The sequence below is a fragment of the Phaseolus vulgaris genome, chromosome 3, assembly GCF_051622355.1.
Source record: "Phaseolus vulgaris cultivar YP4 chromosome 3, ASM5162235v1, whole genome shotgun sequence".
Taxonomy (NCBI): Eukaryota; Viridiplantae; Streptophyta; class Magnoliopsida; order Fabales; family Fabaceae; genus Phaseolus; species Phaseolus vulgaris.
Genome location: NC_143500.1, coordinates 27,791,601 through 27,808,501, shown reverse-complemented (window position 1 = coordinate 27,808,501; position 16,901 = coordinate 27,791,601). Strand labels below are relative to the sequence as shown.

General features: G+C 39.1%; 2 protein-coding genes across 2 annotated transcripts; both read right to left on the bottom strand.

Moving 5' to 3' along the window:
* Positions 1–2,321: 2,321 nt before the first annotated feature.
* LOC137806939 (Heavy metal transport/detoxification superfamily protein) lies at positions 2,322–2,890 on the bottom strand. Its single transcript, XM_068607336.2, has 2 exons — positions 2,776–2,890; positions 2,322–2,697 (listed from the first exon to the last, which is right to left on the bottom strand). Exons 1-2 carry the CDS (start codon positions 2,888–2,890, stop codon positions 2,426–2,428), a joined length of 387 nt encoding a protein of 128 aa, XP_068463437.1. The 3' UTR covers positions 2,322–2,425.
* A 4,569-nt stretch (positions 2,891–7,459) lies between these two features.
* LOC137839440 (uncharacterized) lies at positions 7,460–10,492 on the bottom strand. Its single transcript, XM_090300104.1, has 3 exons — positions 9,713–10,492; positions 9,179–9,640; positions 7,460–7,528 (listed from the first exon to the last, which is right to left on the bottom strand). The coding sequence occupies exons 1-3, from the start codon at positions 10,490–10,492 to the stop codon at positions 7,460–7,462; spliced, it is 1,311 nt and encodes a 436-aa protein (XP_090156230.1).
* Between the last annotated feature and the right edge of the window lie 6,409 nt (positions 10,493–16,901).

The window sequence follows — 16,901 nt, the reverse complement described above, 5'->3', positions numbered from 1 at the left end:
TCTGTCCAACCACTCTTTATCGACGTCTTTCCGTTTACATTTTGAACCTACGGGTTACAAAGGAGAAAAATCTTCAACTTTTCTGTGAGTGCTAAAGAAAAGCCTTTCTGATATTTTCCAAGCCAAATTTGAAATCTGTGCCGAAGATGAAGAGAGCAAAAATTGCTACTTTGCCGAGGAAATTGGTTCATGTAAATATTACCGGACAAAATCATTAATAGAATAATTTCCAGTCTTTTTGGCCATATGGATACCCGACAAACACACATTTTCGGCTACGACTATCAAATTTATCTCGCTGTCTATTTTGATTATGAGCATAACATAATGAACCAAATACTCGTAAGTGCGCGTAACTGGGTACACATCCATGGATCACTTCATAAGGGGTTTTTCCTTTTAGAATGGAGGATGGTGTGAGATTAATTAAGTAGCCTGCAGTCAAAACGCATTCCCCCAAAATTTAATGGGAAGATTGCCTTGAAACCGTAATGACCGAGCAACATTCAGAATATGCCGATGCTTGCGTTCGACGCGTCCATTTTGTTGTGGGGTCCCGACACAGGAAGTTTGGTGAAGGATATCTTGTTGAATGAAATATTGTTTTAGACACATGAATTCGGTTCCATTGTCAGAGGAAATATGCCTTAGATATCATTACTGAAGTCGGATGGTTGGGTGCGAAGCCCGCCACTACACCATGTGAAGAAAATCACAAATTGAGCTCCGCTACTGGTTCTTTTCTTTCTGACCACCCGGCTACTTATCGTAGACTTGTTAGGAGGTTAATTTATCTGTGTTTCACTCGACCTGACCTTGACTACAGTGTCCAAGCTTTATCTCAATTTATGCAAAATCCACGCTCCGAGCATTGGCAAGCTGCTCTTCGTGTTGTTCGATATTTAAAGGCATCTTGGACAAGGAATACTCCTACCTCGAGAGAACAACTTACAACTCTTTGGGTGGTGTGATTCTGATTGGGCAAGTTGTCCACTGACACGGAAATCTCTCACCGGATGGTTTATTCAACTCGGCACTTCCCCAATCTCTTGGAAAACCCAGAAACAACGGTTTCTGCCTCCTCTGCTGAGGCTGAATATCGATCAATGGCTAAGAACACCCGAGAATTAAAGTGGATTAAAGACATTCTCGCTTCTCTACATGTTCCTCATCCTGGCCCAATTCGTCTTTATTGTGATAGTCAAGCAGCACTTCACATTGCTAAAAACTCGGTCTTCCACATTGAAGTTGACTGCCACCTTGTTCGAGATGAAATCATTCACAAGCGCCTTCTTCCATCCTATGTGCTCACACATACACAACTAGCTGACCTTTTCACTAAAGCTCTCGGTGCTAAAAAGTTTGGAGCCATCTTGCTCAAGTTGGGCATTCAAGACTTACATGCTCCAACTTGAGGGGATATTACTGGACAAAATCATTATTAGACTTAATTACAAGAATATAATCACTATTAATGAGTCTATAATTAGACTTAATTATAGGAATATAATCACTATTAATGGGTCTATAATTAGTCTTAATTACAGATGTTATGTTACGGTTCTGTACGGTTATAATGCTATGGTTATATATATATATGTATCATTGCTATAGATGAAAGACAGATTGAATAAAACAGAAAATATTCTTTCAGTAAACTCTCAGCCTCATTTATCATCCATTGAAGAAATGTCTATCAGAGTCAGAGCCAGGCCTCAGAACAGGGACATCAAAATCTAGAGTAAAAACTGCTAAAAAATTATTCATGTGATTTTTAATGAAAATTCTATTGTTAAAAATGTTTTTGTTTTGAACAATGTTTTGTGAGAAACATTTATGATCTATATTTGATATTTCAACAAAAAAAAATGAAATATAAATATAATGTTAGTTCTGTAAAACTTAAGGAGTGCTGGCATAACATGCAATGAAAGAAACATTTAAAAAAGTGAGGATTAGCCATGTAATATTTACAGTAGATGAGAAGGTGCATTTTTAAAACTAAATATATAAAAAGTAGAAGGCAAGTAGATCCCGCATTATCAGTAAAATAGTTGATCATGCCATGTGGTTCACAAAACGCACTATGAATGTGCGATGCGTAGCCCTTCTTGTTGAGTTTGGTGGAAATTTGATGCGACTTTTCAGGTTAACAGGAAGCACGGCTAAAAGTTTGCTTACGTAAATTAGGCATTTGAGAAGGACATGCCATAAAATGCATAACATGTGTACCAATCCTTCAAATGCCAACAAGATAAAAGCTACTTCAGTAAGTAAATAAATCAAGATCTCAACAATCTTTTTCAAGATAATGTCTTGGTTTCAGTTTGATGAATGAATAAAAAATTACGAGAATTCTCTGGTCAAAGGATGATCTTACAAATACAACAACACATCAAAGAATAAGGAATGAAAAATAACCCCTTTACATTAGTGCACAAGCATTTGGATTCTCATCACTGAATATCATCATGGCTTCGGTCTCTATGCAACAATCATTTTCAAGCGAGAACTGATACATTACGACAAGTTTATCAGATTCATGAGATTCATCTTTTGCCTCTTCATCCTTGTTAGACACAATCTCCACTCTCTTTCCCGTTTTCTTCTTAAGTTTTTTCATTACTTTCATGGGATCAATCCGACCGGTTACCACCACCCGGTTTTTGTTCATGTCGGTGATGAACTTTTCCACTCCTAACAAAATCAGAGTCATATAATAATCCCAAGAGGGTATACAAAACTAAATAAATCAAGAGATAGAACATGATGTACCTTTACACTTGATGATGGTTTTGGCAACTGTTCTTTCACACTCGTTGCAGTACATTGAAACCTTGTATTCTATAGTTATTAGTGTGTTTGGTTCAACTTTTTTGTTCTTGCCCATGGAATTCAAAACGTAACAGTGTGATGCAAACAGAAAATGAAAAGGATATTGAAAATTATTTTGGGATGGTTATTTATTTTGGTTGACTGCGTTGGACTAGTCAGTTATGACGGTTGATAATTTACTGTTATCATTGTTTCGGACATAGATTTTGAAGTTGCAGTCCGTTTTAGGAAAAAATATTAATGTTTTTTCTATCACTGTTTTGTCAATTGAGAAAATTAACTAGATGTAATTTTTAAAATAATTATCATAAAAAACAATATCTATGATAATTATTTATTGGAAAATAAATTATTAACATTCATCTAAACCATAAGTCTTCGTTTAAGAGATGAAATCCCTCTAAATGTAATAACAAAAGTCCCATCACATAAAAATAAATTTATTACTTGTAATTGAATTCAATGATTATTAAATGTGATTTACATATTTTGGGCATTTCTTATTTTTTTTTTTAAATTCAAAGTTTGATTCATTTATAGAATTTAATTTATATATAGTCAATTTTTATATATAATTTTTTAAATAATTATTAAAAAAATGAGTTTACCAGGACGGAGATTTAGAGTTGGGTATATTTTGATCCTAACGAAATATTATTCGGTTTAGATTAGTATTAATTCTGAACTGAAATCGAACAATTATGTTTGAGTGGATTGGAATTGTTGTAAAATTCATTTTAAAGTTAATAAAAGTAAAAAAAAAATAAAAATCGACCAAATTGAGAACAGTATGAAATTAGTGTTAAATTATTAATAATAACAATCATAATCACGACAATTTAGATGTGCAAAGTAACTGGTTCAAATAGAATAATTTCATCATCAAACTCATTTAGAACAAAACCAATTAAGAAAAAAAAACTGAATTATTTTAAAAATAGATCAATTTGAACTGAAATGTTTTTTTTTTTTCTCTTAGCTACTATTTATTTCTGGGTGTGATCATGGAGGAGGGAGGGGCGAGTGAGTTGAGTTTCTGTTTGGATCCGTGTATTTGAAGATGTAGGGTGTGAAACTTTTTTCCTCCTCACAAAACTGGGAAGATTTGGGAGGATTACATGTTGCAAAGAGGACACAAATAACATTTTACTTTCGTACCCTTTAAACATTCTGGGCACATGTAAATGGGTTTACACTGTGTTACACTGATGCAGTCCTGCATGAGCCAATGACTTTTATTCTTTATTACATTATTCAATGCTACCAATTGCAGAAGAATCTTGACCAAAAACTGTAGACCCATGAATGTGAAAGTGAACTTTTGTGTTTGCTATAAATGAAATTATTGATAGTTATGTTTGTTGTGCTCTTATGCCCAAAACGAGAGAGAGAAGCAGTTTGAGCAAGAGAGAGCTCACTGGGTTGAGGAAGGAGAGTTCACTGGTTTTGTCTTCATTTTTTTTTGAATTTTTCAGTTCGATTTTTCTATTTTTGTACATGGTGCAAAATCGATTTTTGATAGAAGTGATTTGGGAGAATGGATTCTGTGATTTTTAAAGGTAGAATGAGAATCAATTTTCCATTTTGTGAGAAAAAATGCTTGATTCTGTTATGTTTTTTTATTTTTCAATATTGGATTTTGGGTCTCTTGAATCCTCTTGGGTGTGCTTATTTGCTTCTCTTCATCACACAATTTCTTCTTTTTTTTCCGGTGTTTCTTCTTTCTAGTGCTCTTCACCTAAGTTTTTAATTTTTTTTCTAAATATATTTAGAGTTTTTTTTATGTGCGATTACTGTTTTTAATTTTTAAAAATGTATTTACATTTTTTTCTATATATTTACTGTTTTTATTTTTAATAAATATATTTATATTACTTTATATGTGTTTATTGTTTAGTTTATTTTTTTTATGGATGTAGTTACTTTTCTTTATTATTATGTGTTAATATTTTTTGATTTTTCTGAATGTATTTATTTATTTTTATTATGTTTTTATTGGTTTTAAAGTTTTTATTATTATGTTTATTGTGTACTTTTTTATTTTATAATTTTACTGTTTTTATTTTTTATATTATTATGTGTAATGTTTTTAAATATTTTATTATTACGTTTATGTGTTATTTGTTTTTTTATGTGTTTATTATTTTTAATTTTAATAATTATTGTTTAATTTTTTTTTAAGTATTTACTGTTTTGTTTATTTTTTTATGTGTTGATATTTTTAATTGTTATAAATACAATTTTTTATGTGTTTATTGTTTTTAATTTTATAAATTTATTTATATTTTCTTCTTATCATTTGTTTACTGTTTTTATATTTTTTATTATTTTATGTTTACTGTTTAGTTTTTTATTCTATATTTTTATTGCTTTTAGTTTTTATAAATATATATATATATATATATATATATATTTTGTTATTATGTCTTTATTGTTTTTATTTTATTTTATTAACAAGATACTGTTTATTTTTTTATACGTTTACTATTTTTAATCTTAATAATGTATTTGCATTTTTACTGTGTTGTTTATTTTTTTTACGTATTTGCTATTTTTAATTTTTATAAATATATTTAGACTTTTATTTGTTCTTTTATTATGTGTTTACTGTATTTAAAATTTATAAATGGATTCACACTTTTTTTTCTTTTATTTTATGTATTTACTATTTTTAATTTTTATAAATAATATATATATATATATTTTGTGTAACATCCCTAATTTTACCCATATATAATAAAATAAAAGTAAAACAAAAAATATCTAATTAACATATGAATATATACAACTATCTCATAATTGTATCTTAAAAAGATATCCCTCTTCATATGAATTTTAATATTTACACAAAAGTTTACAAACAAAACATTCAATATAAAACATTTGTTCCTCTGGATGCTCACTGAGGAGCTCTATCACCTACAACTTCATCTGCTCCCGTGTAAATTAACACGATCATCACAGATTATAGAAAACAAACACAAGACAAAGCACACAGTAAGCTAGCTATTTTTAAAAGTTCAAATGTAAAACTTTAAATATCAACATAAACCATCGATATTCACACATTTTCACAAGTTCATCAAGGTTTTATCACGCTCATCATCCACATTACTCCTGCCATATTTCTACTGAATCGCATACTCAGACACTTGACTCTACTTCCGAAAGACTCGTGTATTGAAATTTGCATTCAGAGACTTGCACCTGTCATACTACTCACTGTGAATCCACACAGTCATGCGCATAATCAATCTCAATATCTCATCATCTTATATGACAGGGTAAATCCATTTGATCTGCTCTGATTTGTTCTTTCAAACCTCAGACTCAGCCAAATGAACCTCCTTCGACTCTCACCATCAGAATAACTTCATATATGTGATTCCATTATATCAATAGAGTCAGGATCATCTCATTCACAAGACACTCACAAATCAATACACCCTAATAACAATCTCAACACGATATTTCCTTTCCTGAAAATACTATGTCTTGATCACACTTTCACCTCATTACATACATCATCTAACACATCAATGCACCATTCAATCACATCATATTTTAAACTTTCTAAACAATCCAAATATATCTCAAATTCACTTAAATACGTAACTAAGTTCCAAATATATACTCTCTAAATCATTCATCATCTAAAATCAAACAACCACTTCTCATCAAACATCTAAATTAAGTAATTCAACAAAACATTCTAAAACAGTTCAACTCAATATTATCATTCAAACACTTTCAATTCTCAATCACAAACACCTTCAACAACTTATTCACCTTAAAATCAATATAAAATATTCAAAATCAACTATTTCAGTCAATATATTACTTTACTCTTCAAAAGAGACAATCCTGCAAGCAAACACAATTGGAATTGGTGACCATGTCACTCCCACATCCAGAATCTTCTAACCTGGGGTTTTATTGAAAAGAATAAGACTAGCTTCCCTTACCTGAACTTTAGCAGATGCTCACTAAGAGCTCCAAATCTACCAAAAGCTTAAAGGTAATTAACTTGCACCACAAATTCCTAATCAAAATCCAACTATATAAGTAGGACCTTGAGTTAACATAGATTAACCTTGAAGCTAAAAGAATCATATGCAAAGCATAGAAGAGACAAACCTAATAAGATCAAAAATTAACTCAAAGGAAAATGAGCCAAGAATGAACTTACTCTATCTGAGATTTTGATCGGGAAATCTTGTACAGTTCATTGCCAGGAGTCCAATGACAGACTCCGATCGTCAAACTGATAAGCAAGGAGGTTAGAATCTCATAACGAAGGGGAATGAAAGGAAAAATGGATAAAAATGAACTTACTCTATCAGGTATTCTGATCGGGTAGTCTTATAGTCTTCGCTGCCAGGAGTCTAATAACGTACTCCGATCGTCAAAATGATGAGCGAGGATGTTAGAATCTTAGAGAGAAGGGACAGGAAAGGGAAAAGAAAACTTCTAGAGAGATGATGGTTCTTTTAAAATGAAACCTGAATAACTGAATACCGAGGGAGGAAAGAAAGGGTTCGACGCCTTGTCTAGGCTGTCGGTCAGAAAGAGAAAGAGCCACCAACGATAAGTCATACAGATATGGCTGAGGCACCCCAATGTGTCAGAAATTGAATGCTTTGTAGTAGTCGAGGCCAAAACTGGCAACTGGATGACCCCCATCATCCAGTACCTTGAGGACAACACATACAAGCCAGAGGAAGAAAAATCTATGAAGCAAAAGTGTGCTCGGTACACCTTGATTAATGAAGATTTATACCGAAGAGGCTACTTAGCCACCCTACTGAAATGCATCACCAGCAAGCAGGTCGAGTACGTCCTGACCGAGATCCACGAAGGAGTCTGCGAACACCATTCAGGGGCAAGGATGATGGCCTCCAAAGTCCTGAGAGCAGGCTATTATTGGCCGACTGTCTAGGGCGACCGTGCCGAGTACGTGAAAAAATGCACCAAATGTCAAAAATTCGGCCCCCTCCACCATACTAAGCCAGAAGAGTTGCATAGTGTCATCTCTCCATGGCCATTCGCCATTTGGGGTATGGACATCATCGGTCCCTTCGCGCCAAGAAAAGGGCAGACCAAGTTCCTCCTAGTGGGAGTCGACTACTTTACCAAATGGATTGAGGCCGAGCCACTTGCATCCATCTCGACCAAAAATGTTCAAAATTTCGTTTGGAGAAACATCATGTGTCGATTCAGCGTTCCCAACATCATAATAGCTGATAACGACTGACAATTCATTAACCGAGGACTTCAGTCCTTTTATGACGATCTCGACATCAAGTCAATCACGACCTCAGTCGAGCACCCACAAACCAATGGTTGTTCCTGCCGGTTGACTCGAGGGCCTTCGTACGTCTCACGATACTCCCACGCCCGATTCTCTGTGCCTTCGTTCGTGCCTTTCTTTCGATCAAACACCTGAAATCACAAAGACAAAGGGCTTCCTAAAGGCCGTTTGCACTCCGACGCTCAAGTCAGTGTAGGGTTAGGAAAACCAAAGTAAGCTGTAAAAAGCTCCTGTGTAATCTCTATGTGTGAAGCGGCGCAAGTGAATAGCGTACCTTACTAGGTTTGTTACAACCCTTTATATAGTCCAGGGTTTCTACTGTTTCCACTACCCAAAATAGGCTTTCTGAGGGTGGGCCCTAACGCCGCTTTTACCCACTCTTAGGGCAACCTAGTGCGTAGGGCTCCCTAACTAGAGTGCGACATCAAACGGGACAACCACCTGAGTGTCAACTCGTGCACCTAATCTCTGGGATCGCCCGTCCTGGGAGTGCCCTAGTCGTTCACGTGCCATGCATGCAACTCACCCCTGGGACGTGACCCTCTCAGGTCGTATCTTTTCCAGTGGCTCTTTACTTGTATTACGCCTGAACGCGTCATCCACACCACACACATGGACTCTCATGACCTAGGCTTCTCCCTAATTGATAACTGGTCTGTGGTCTGGGATCCACCTCTCGTGGCCCAACTCTGCTGTTCGAGTCACCGATGTACTTCAATCAAAATTCGAGAATATACTTCAATCAAAATTTACCGGGTGACCTCATTAAAAAACCCTTATAAGGGAAAAAAAGCGTCCCCTAAGAACAATGTACAATGTTACTGTTCAACTAAAATAAAACTTGAGGTTGGTCGCGTTCCATGTATGAGGAATCGCGCCTCCCTCCAGCGTCTCAAGCCTGTATGCTCCATTCCCCAGGGCCTCTGTCACTCTGGAAGGTCCAGTCCACTTGGGGGATAACTTGTTCTCCAACTGATATGGGTGGGCCTTCCGCATCACCAAGTCGACGACCTGGAACTGGCGAGGTTTCACCTTCAGGTTGTACTTGTACTCCACCCTTCTCTCCAACGCTTCAGCTGCTGGTTCGGGTCGCCTCTCACGGGCGACTATCTCCGATGGGGCGACCCCTTCTTCACTCGGTGCCCTGGTGGTAACCATGAACACCCCTCTCTTCATCTTGAGGTTGTTCTCATAACACCTCTTAGCCTCCTTCGGATCTAACTTGATGGTAATCACCTTTCCCCCCAAGTCAGGCAGCTTCATCTTCATGTGCCTCGTCGATGATACCGCCCTTAGCCTGTTCAGCGTAGGTCTACCTAGCAGTACGTTATAAGCGGAGGGGGCGTTGACGACGAGGTACCTGATGTTCTCCATACGGGATACGGTACCGTCTGTGAAGGCAGTCCTTAGCTCCAAGTGCCCACGCACCTCCACCTGGTCTCCCGCGAAACCGTACAGGCAGCCAGTATAAGGCCTTAACAGGTTGGGGGACAACTGCAGCTTGTTGAAAGTCGTCCAGAACATCACGTCTACCGAGCTTCCTTGATCCACCAGTACACGATGTACCTTCCTCCCAACGGTTACTACTGAGATCACCATCGGGTCATCGTCGTGTGGGACGACGTCTCGGAGGTCGGCCTTGGTGAAGACGAGGTCGACATCGAGGGCGTCATCTGCCTCTTGCGCTTCTACTGACATCACTACTCGTGCATATCTCTTCCGCTGAGAAGCGGTGCACCCTCCTCCTGAAAAACCTCCCGAAATGGTGTGGACTTCACCGTGCACGGGGATTTCATGCCCCTGGTCGCCCCCTGTCACCACCACGTCCGCAACATCTTGTGTTTTCTGCAAGTAATCCCTCAAGAGGCCGTTCTTCACCAACTCGACTAGCTGGTGACCTAGCGCCAAACAGTTGCGTGTGGGGTGGCCGAACGCTTGGTGGAACTCACACCAGGTGTTCTTGTTGGTCTTGGCGGGTATCTTCAGTCTTTCTGCTATGTTGGGGATAGCGATGAGGTCCTTTAATTCTACTATGAAGTCGTTCCTTGGTGGCACATTTTCTCTTGCATGCCCCCTGGTTTGGGGCTTCATGGGTTGGTAGGGCTGCTGCTTCGCCGGGGTCTTCTTCTCTATCGTTGCCTCATGTACCCTTAGGGGTTGAGTTCGACCTGGTGCGCATGGGCGCGTGGGAACAATGCACGTGCGCTTCTCATGGACTTCTCCCTCCGCAACAATGTGAGCCACCGCTCGATGCTTTATCTCACCAAAGGTTTTGGGGCGGTTCTTGATGAGTGATTCGCTGAAAGGCCCGGACACGATGCCCTTTCTGAACGCGTGCACTATCATTATTTCTTCCTTGATGTTTAGCCTCACCACCTATGCTTCAAAGCGGTTGAGGAATTCTTTCAGGGACTCTCCCTGATATTGTCTTACGTCAAAGAGATCGTAGGAGACAGGTGGGGGAGCCTGATTCGCGATGTACTGCTCTCTGAACAGCTTAGTGAGTTGTGGGAACGACGTCATGTGGCCATCAGGGAGGCTGATGAACCAATCCATCGCTGTTCCCACCAATGTGCTCATGAACAACTTGCATCGCACTGCGTCAGAACCCCCAACCAGCATCATCTGTGTATGGAAGGTTGTGAGGTGAGCCTCTAGATCCTCTACCCCCGTGAAGGTGGCTTTGAGCCCCACACACGTGGCTGATATCACGACATCCATGATTGCTTGCAAGAATGGCATTGGAAATTCCCTGGGTGGCATCGCAAGCTTTTGATCTTCCACCTCACGTTCTCGTGCCTGATTACGCAGGTCCCTGCGCAACTCCTCATTGACTCTCTGCAATTCTTCATTTCTCAACAACGACGCAGCCAGATCAGTCTGGATGCGTTCTTGATCCGCTCTTGACGCCGCCACCGTCTCTTAGAGAGCCTGCATCGTTTCCATGATCTGATGTAGGGTGAGGCTTTCTGCTCCATTCGGTGCAACAGATCCTTGCCTTGTGTTTCTCATCTTTCTTGATCTTTTCTTCTTGATCTTGCGAGTGGGACAATATTTTAAATCGGGCCCCACGGTGGGCAAACAAGGTTGTTCCTGCCAGTTGACTCGAGGGCCTTCGTACGTCTCACGATACTCCCACGCTCAGTTCTCTGTGCCTTCGTTCATGCCTTTCTTTCGATCAAACACCTGAAATCACAAAGACAAAGGGCGCTCTAGAGGCAATTTGCACTCCGACGCTCAAGTTAGTGTAGGGCTAGGAAAACCAAAGTAAGTTGTAAAAAGCTCTTGTGTAATCTGTGTGTGTGAAGCGGCGCAAGTGAATAACGTACCTTACTAGGTTTGTTACTACCCTTTATATAGTCCAGGGTTTCCACTGTTTCCACTACCCAAAATAGGCTTTCTAAGGGTGGGCCCTAGCGCTGCTATTACCCACTCTTAGGGCAACCTAATGCGTAGGGCTCCCTAACTGGAGTGCGACCTCTGACGGGACGACCACCTGAGTGCCAACTCGTGCGCCCTAGCCGTTCACGTGCCATGCATGCAACTCACCCCTGGGACGTGACCCTCTCAGGTCGTATCTTTTCCAATGGCTCTTTACTTGTGTTACGCCTGAACGCGTCATCCACACCACACGCATGGACTCTCGTGACCTAGGCTTCTCCCTAACTGATAACTGTTGTGTGGTCTGGGATCCACCTCTCGTGGCCCAACTTTGTTGTTCGAGTCACCGATGTCCGACCTCTCTACACTGCCGGGTGACACATCGGCACATCCTGGTGATCGATGTCTGACAACTTTTACTAAACGACGCCCCATCATTACGTGACCCCATCGATACTAGTGGTCAAACGACGCCCGAGGACTGATCGATACAAAGGTCATACTAAACGAGCTGAAGAAACGCCTCGGCAAAGCAAAAGGCCGATGCACAATAGAGCTGATAGAAGTACTTTGGGCGTACAGATTCACCCCCCAAAACAACCACGCAGAAAATGCCATACAACTTGACATACAGGACCGAGGCCATGATTTCGGTCGAAGTGGGTGAGCCTGTTGAACCTAGTGGTGTTCAAGCTTTGAAGAATCCAAAACCCTTTGAAGGATGTTGAAGGGTTGTGCTTGCTGTTGCTGAGTTGTCTTAGATAGGATCTGGGGTAGTTTGAGTTTTGTAATTGACCCTTGATCGAATCCAAAGCATAGGCATTCTCAATCTTTTTAAAAGAAAAGTGTTTTTCAAACTAATAGAAAAAAACCGATTGTTTTGTCGAAACAACCGATTGTTTTATACTTAGGTGTTTCTAGAAAAGATTGAAAACTGTTTTTCAAATGGTTGAGTTGTTAAAACCAAAACAACCGATTGATTAGAGGAAACAACCGATTGTTTGTTTTGGTACCATAACAGAAAAGTGGTTTTTGCTTTGACCGAGCATTAAATGTTTTAACTGTTTACGCTCCAGTCTTTAATGCTTTGACCAATCTTTAAATGTAATGAATAAGTTTGTTAAGATTTGATAACAAACAATATCTTTGAATATATTCAGAAAAACAGATTTGAGTAATAACAATTTTAACACAAGTTTTTGAGTTTTTCAAAGAGTTGAGATTGCTTAGAGATTAAGATTGATCAAAGAGTGTGAGATAGGATTTCTGCTTGTATTGATTTCAGATTTGCTTATGTAACAAGTGTAATCCTTTTATTTTGTTGAACAAGTTTCTTTTGTGTGTTTGCTGAGAAGTGTTGTGTGTTCTTGAGGGGATCAAGATCAGCATTCTTAGTGTTGGTGTGTTGGCCAAGAGAAGTGTGTGTCTTGAGGGGATCAAGGTCACTTTCTTGGTTGTGTTGTAAGTGATCTATGTTTGATTGCTTAGTGGAATTCCTAAGTGGTTTCTGAGAAGACTGGATGTAGCTCTGGGTTTAGAGTGAACCAATATAAATCTCTGTGTGTATTCTCTCTCTCCCTTAACTCTTTAAATTCAGTTTTGATATTTGTATACTGGTATAAACAACCGATTGTTTCTGCGAAACAACCGATTGTTTTTCGGGTACTGTGTTTTTAGCTTTGTGATTTGGAATATTGGATTCCTTATCAACTGTTTCTTGAGATAATTTCATTCTTGACTTAAAAGTTTTTTGAAATCTCTCTTTAAACAATTCACCCCCCCTTCTAGTTTAAAGTCATCCATTCTAACAATTGGTATCAGAGCTTGGTTCTTGAAAGTTATTCAAGTTGATCCTAAAACTGTTTTTTTTAAATGGCTGATAAACTACCTTTTGGGGAAGGTGCTTCAATCAACAGACCACCTCTGTTTTGTGGTTTGAACTACCAATTTTGGAAAGTGAAAATGAAAATCTTTATGGAATCACTTGACAAAGGAATTTGGGATGCAATTGAAAATGGTCCTTTTGTCCCAAAGTTTGAAAAAGATGGATCTGTCATTGAAAAGCCTTGGTCTCAATGGACTGATTCAGAAAGTAAGAAGGCCAAATTCGATTGCATTGCGAAAAATATAATAACCTCTGCTTTAAATGCAAATGAGTTTTCCAGGGTCTCTCAATGCAAATGATCAAAAGAAATGTGGGACACCTTGGAAGTAACTCATAAAGGTAGAGGTAAAGAGAGATAGGAAGCATATTCTAATCCAAGAGTATGAGATGTTCAAAATGCTCAAAGGTGAAACAATTGCTGAGGTGCAGAAAAGATTCACGCACATCATCAATCATCTCATGAGCCTTGACAAGACCTTTGAAAAGGAAGAGCTAAACATCAAGATCTTGAAATGCCTTGATAGAGCATGGCAACCTAAGGTAACTGCTATTTCCGAATCTAAAGATCTAACATCCTTGAGTATGGCTTCTTTGTTTGGCAAGCTTAGGGAACATGAGTTAGAGATGAATCGACTCAATGTTCAAGAAAGCGAAGACAAGCACGTAAGGAGCATAACCTTAAAAGCTTCCAAGCACAAAGGCAAACAAAAATCCAATGATGATAGTGATGAGGAAAACCTTAGCTTGCTGTCAAGAAAGTTTAGCAAATTCTTGAAGAGGAACCGCAACAAGGACAACAACAAAGATAGGTATGGAAACAAGAAATCAAATGATTTTTGTACCGTCCCGTCCCCGAGCGTTGACCAAAGTCAAAGTCAAAGTCAAACACGTGGTGGGACTCGCCAAGGGCCCCAAGGGAGAAAGTTAATAGGTTGACCACTTTGGGCGTCGCCAGAAGTGGGCGTCGCCAGAGGTAGGCGTCGCCAGAGGTAGGCGTCGCCAGGTGTGGGCGTCGCCATGTTGAGGCGTCGCTCATGTCACCCCCTTATACCCACGAGTAGGGAAGACCGTGGAGGGGGCGACACAGTCAAGGGTCACGGTACGGGCGAGGAGGCCTCGGGCCCCGGTACCTCAGAGCAGTAATAAAGAGAAGAGAAAGGTGGCTTCAAGGCCATAGTCCCAGTACCAGTAGGGGATAACCTGACTCGTGAAGTACCCACGCCACCTTTGGAGAATCCCTGGGACAGATACGACCCAGGAGAGGGCCACGCCCAGGGTCGAACCATGTGCATGGTACGAGAGGAAGGCAGATACACTCCCAGGGCGAGTGACTAGAAGCTGGGGCGCATGAGTTGGCACACAGGTCCCCTCGCGCCAAATGCACTCTAGAGAAGGAGGACTTACACGTTGGAGTTTCCCTAAGTTGGGTTACAGCGTTGTAAGGCCTTCCACGTGGAATGGCGGTTAAGTCAGAAGGACACGTGGCAGTAAGCACTGAAACATCAAGGTATATAAGCTCCTCTTAATGTTTACTAAGGTACGTTCGATCAATTGCACATTTTACTGAGTTTACGCACGAGTGGTTAGAGAGAGAGAACAAAGTTAGTTACGATTCAGTTACGGTGCTCCGATACAGAGGTTTTGATGTTTCTTGCTTTGCTGACTTGATCGTTGGAGTGCAAACGGCCGTGAGGGCGCCCTTTGCTCACTTCATTTCAAGTACTCACGACGGCGCAAGGCGGAGATCTGAGTTGAAGGCGAAGGAGTCCTTGATCGCAAGTTAGAGCCACGCATGAAGACTTTCTCAGTCAACCGGCAGGAACATTTTTAATTCCAATAACTATACTTGTTTTGGCTGTGGTGAGCAAGGTCATATAAAGGTACATTGTCCAAACAAGAGCAAGGAGAAAAAGCCTAGCTACAAGGAAAAGAAAGGCAAGACAAAGAGAGCCTACATAGCTTGGGATGAAAATGAGGTATCATCATCAAGTTCTTCATCAAGTGAAGATGAGAAAGCAAACATCTGTTTAATTGCAGAAGATGATGATGAATCTTGTAGCTCAAGTGAGGTAAGTTCTTGTGCTTCTTTAAATGAACAAAACTATAGTGAATTGCTTGAAGCTTTTCAAGAAACTCACGATGAAGCTAATCGATTGGTACTTTCAAACGACTGATTAACTTAACAGCTGGTTGGAAAAGAGAGTGAAATCACTTGAAGATGAGATTGAAAAATCAAAAGATGATTTCAAAAACCTGGAAAATCATTTCAAAAAAACCTCTTGCAAGTGTGACACTCTCATTTGCAAAAATTGTGAAAATCTTGAGAAAAAGGTTCATTATCTTGTTGACACTGTGGACAAGCTTTCAAAAGGGAAATCTAACTTTGAGAATGTCTTGACATCTCAAAGCTGTGTTTTTGGAAAGGATGGTTTAGGTTTCAATCCACAGAACGAACAAGATAAGTTTTCAATTTTTTTTTTAAAGAAAGCCAGTAAAACAACTGATTGTTAAATCGAAACAATTGGTTGTTACATGCTTTTATTGCATGAAGAAGGGCCATTCGGTTAGATTCTGCAAAATAAGAAAGTTTTCTGTTCCTAGAGGCTACATGAAAGGGATTCCTAAAGAATGTGAGGTTCCAAATGAGAAAAAGAAATCAATTGGATCCACATTTGTGAAGAGGCCAAATCTTGTTGCTTGAACTCATGCTTGTGCAGGAAATCTAAAGAAGCGTGAAGGACTGAGTCATCTGATCAAGTCTTTTGAAGGAAAAGACCAACATTGAAACTGAATCAATGTTATGTATCTGTCCAAAAGCCCTCAACATTCAAATTAAGGCTTCTTGATCTCAAAGCACATGGCTCATTGAAAGAACAACACAAAGGATAAGACATTCCTTATCTCTGTTATAAATGTTTGTTTTTAAGTTCTTTTACATGTTTGTATAATCTCCTTAAAGTGTTCAACTTCATCTCCTTTGATTTATTTCTGCTCATGCTTAAAAATTCAAAATGAGTTTACTGCTGCAGAAAAACAACCGATTGTTTTCTCCAAACAACCGATTGTCTTGAGTCTGACAGCACTGTGAAGAAACCAATTTAATTTCTATTTTGATTCTCTATCCGTTGCAGATCAAATTAAAGAGAGAATCCTTGGTCAATGAACCTGAGTTAAAAGCTGATCACGCTCAGAAAGAAGTTACAACAGTCATAAAGGAATATATTCCAATATCTTGGAAATTCAAGAGCCTTAATGACTAGTCAAAGATCACATGTGAAGACCATGTGATTTTCTGTTTTTTCTGACGCTTTTTCTGTGCAGGGCATGGTCAAGTCCTCTGTCTCTGAAAATCTGGTACCCACTCATGTCATTGAATATCCTATGATTCTGTTTTTGCTATAAAAACTGTTGCAGCTCATCTCTTCCACAAGAACAACCCATTGCAACATCTCTTGCAAAATCTGTGAGTGAGCTTTTCTCTGTTGTTCA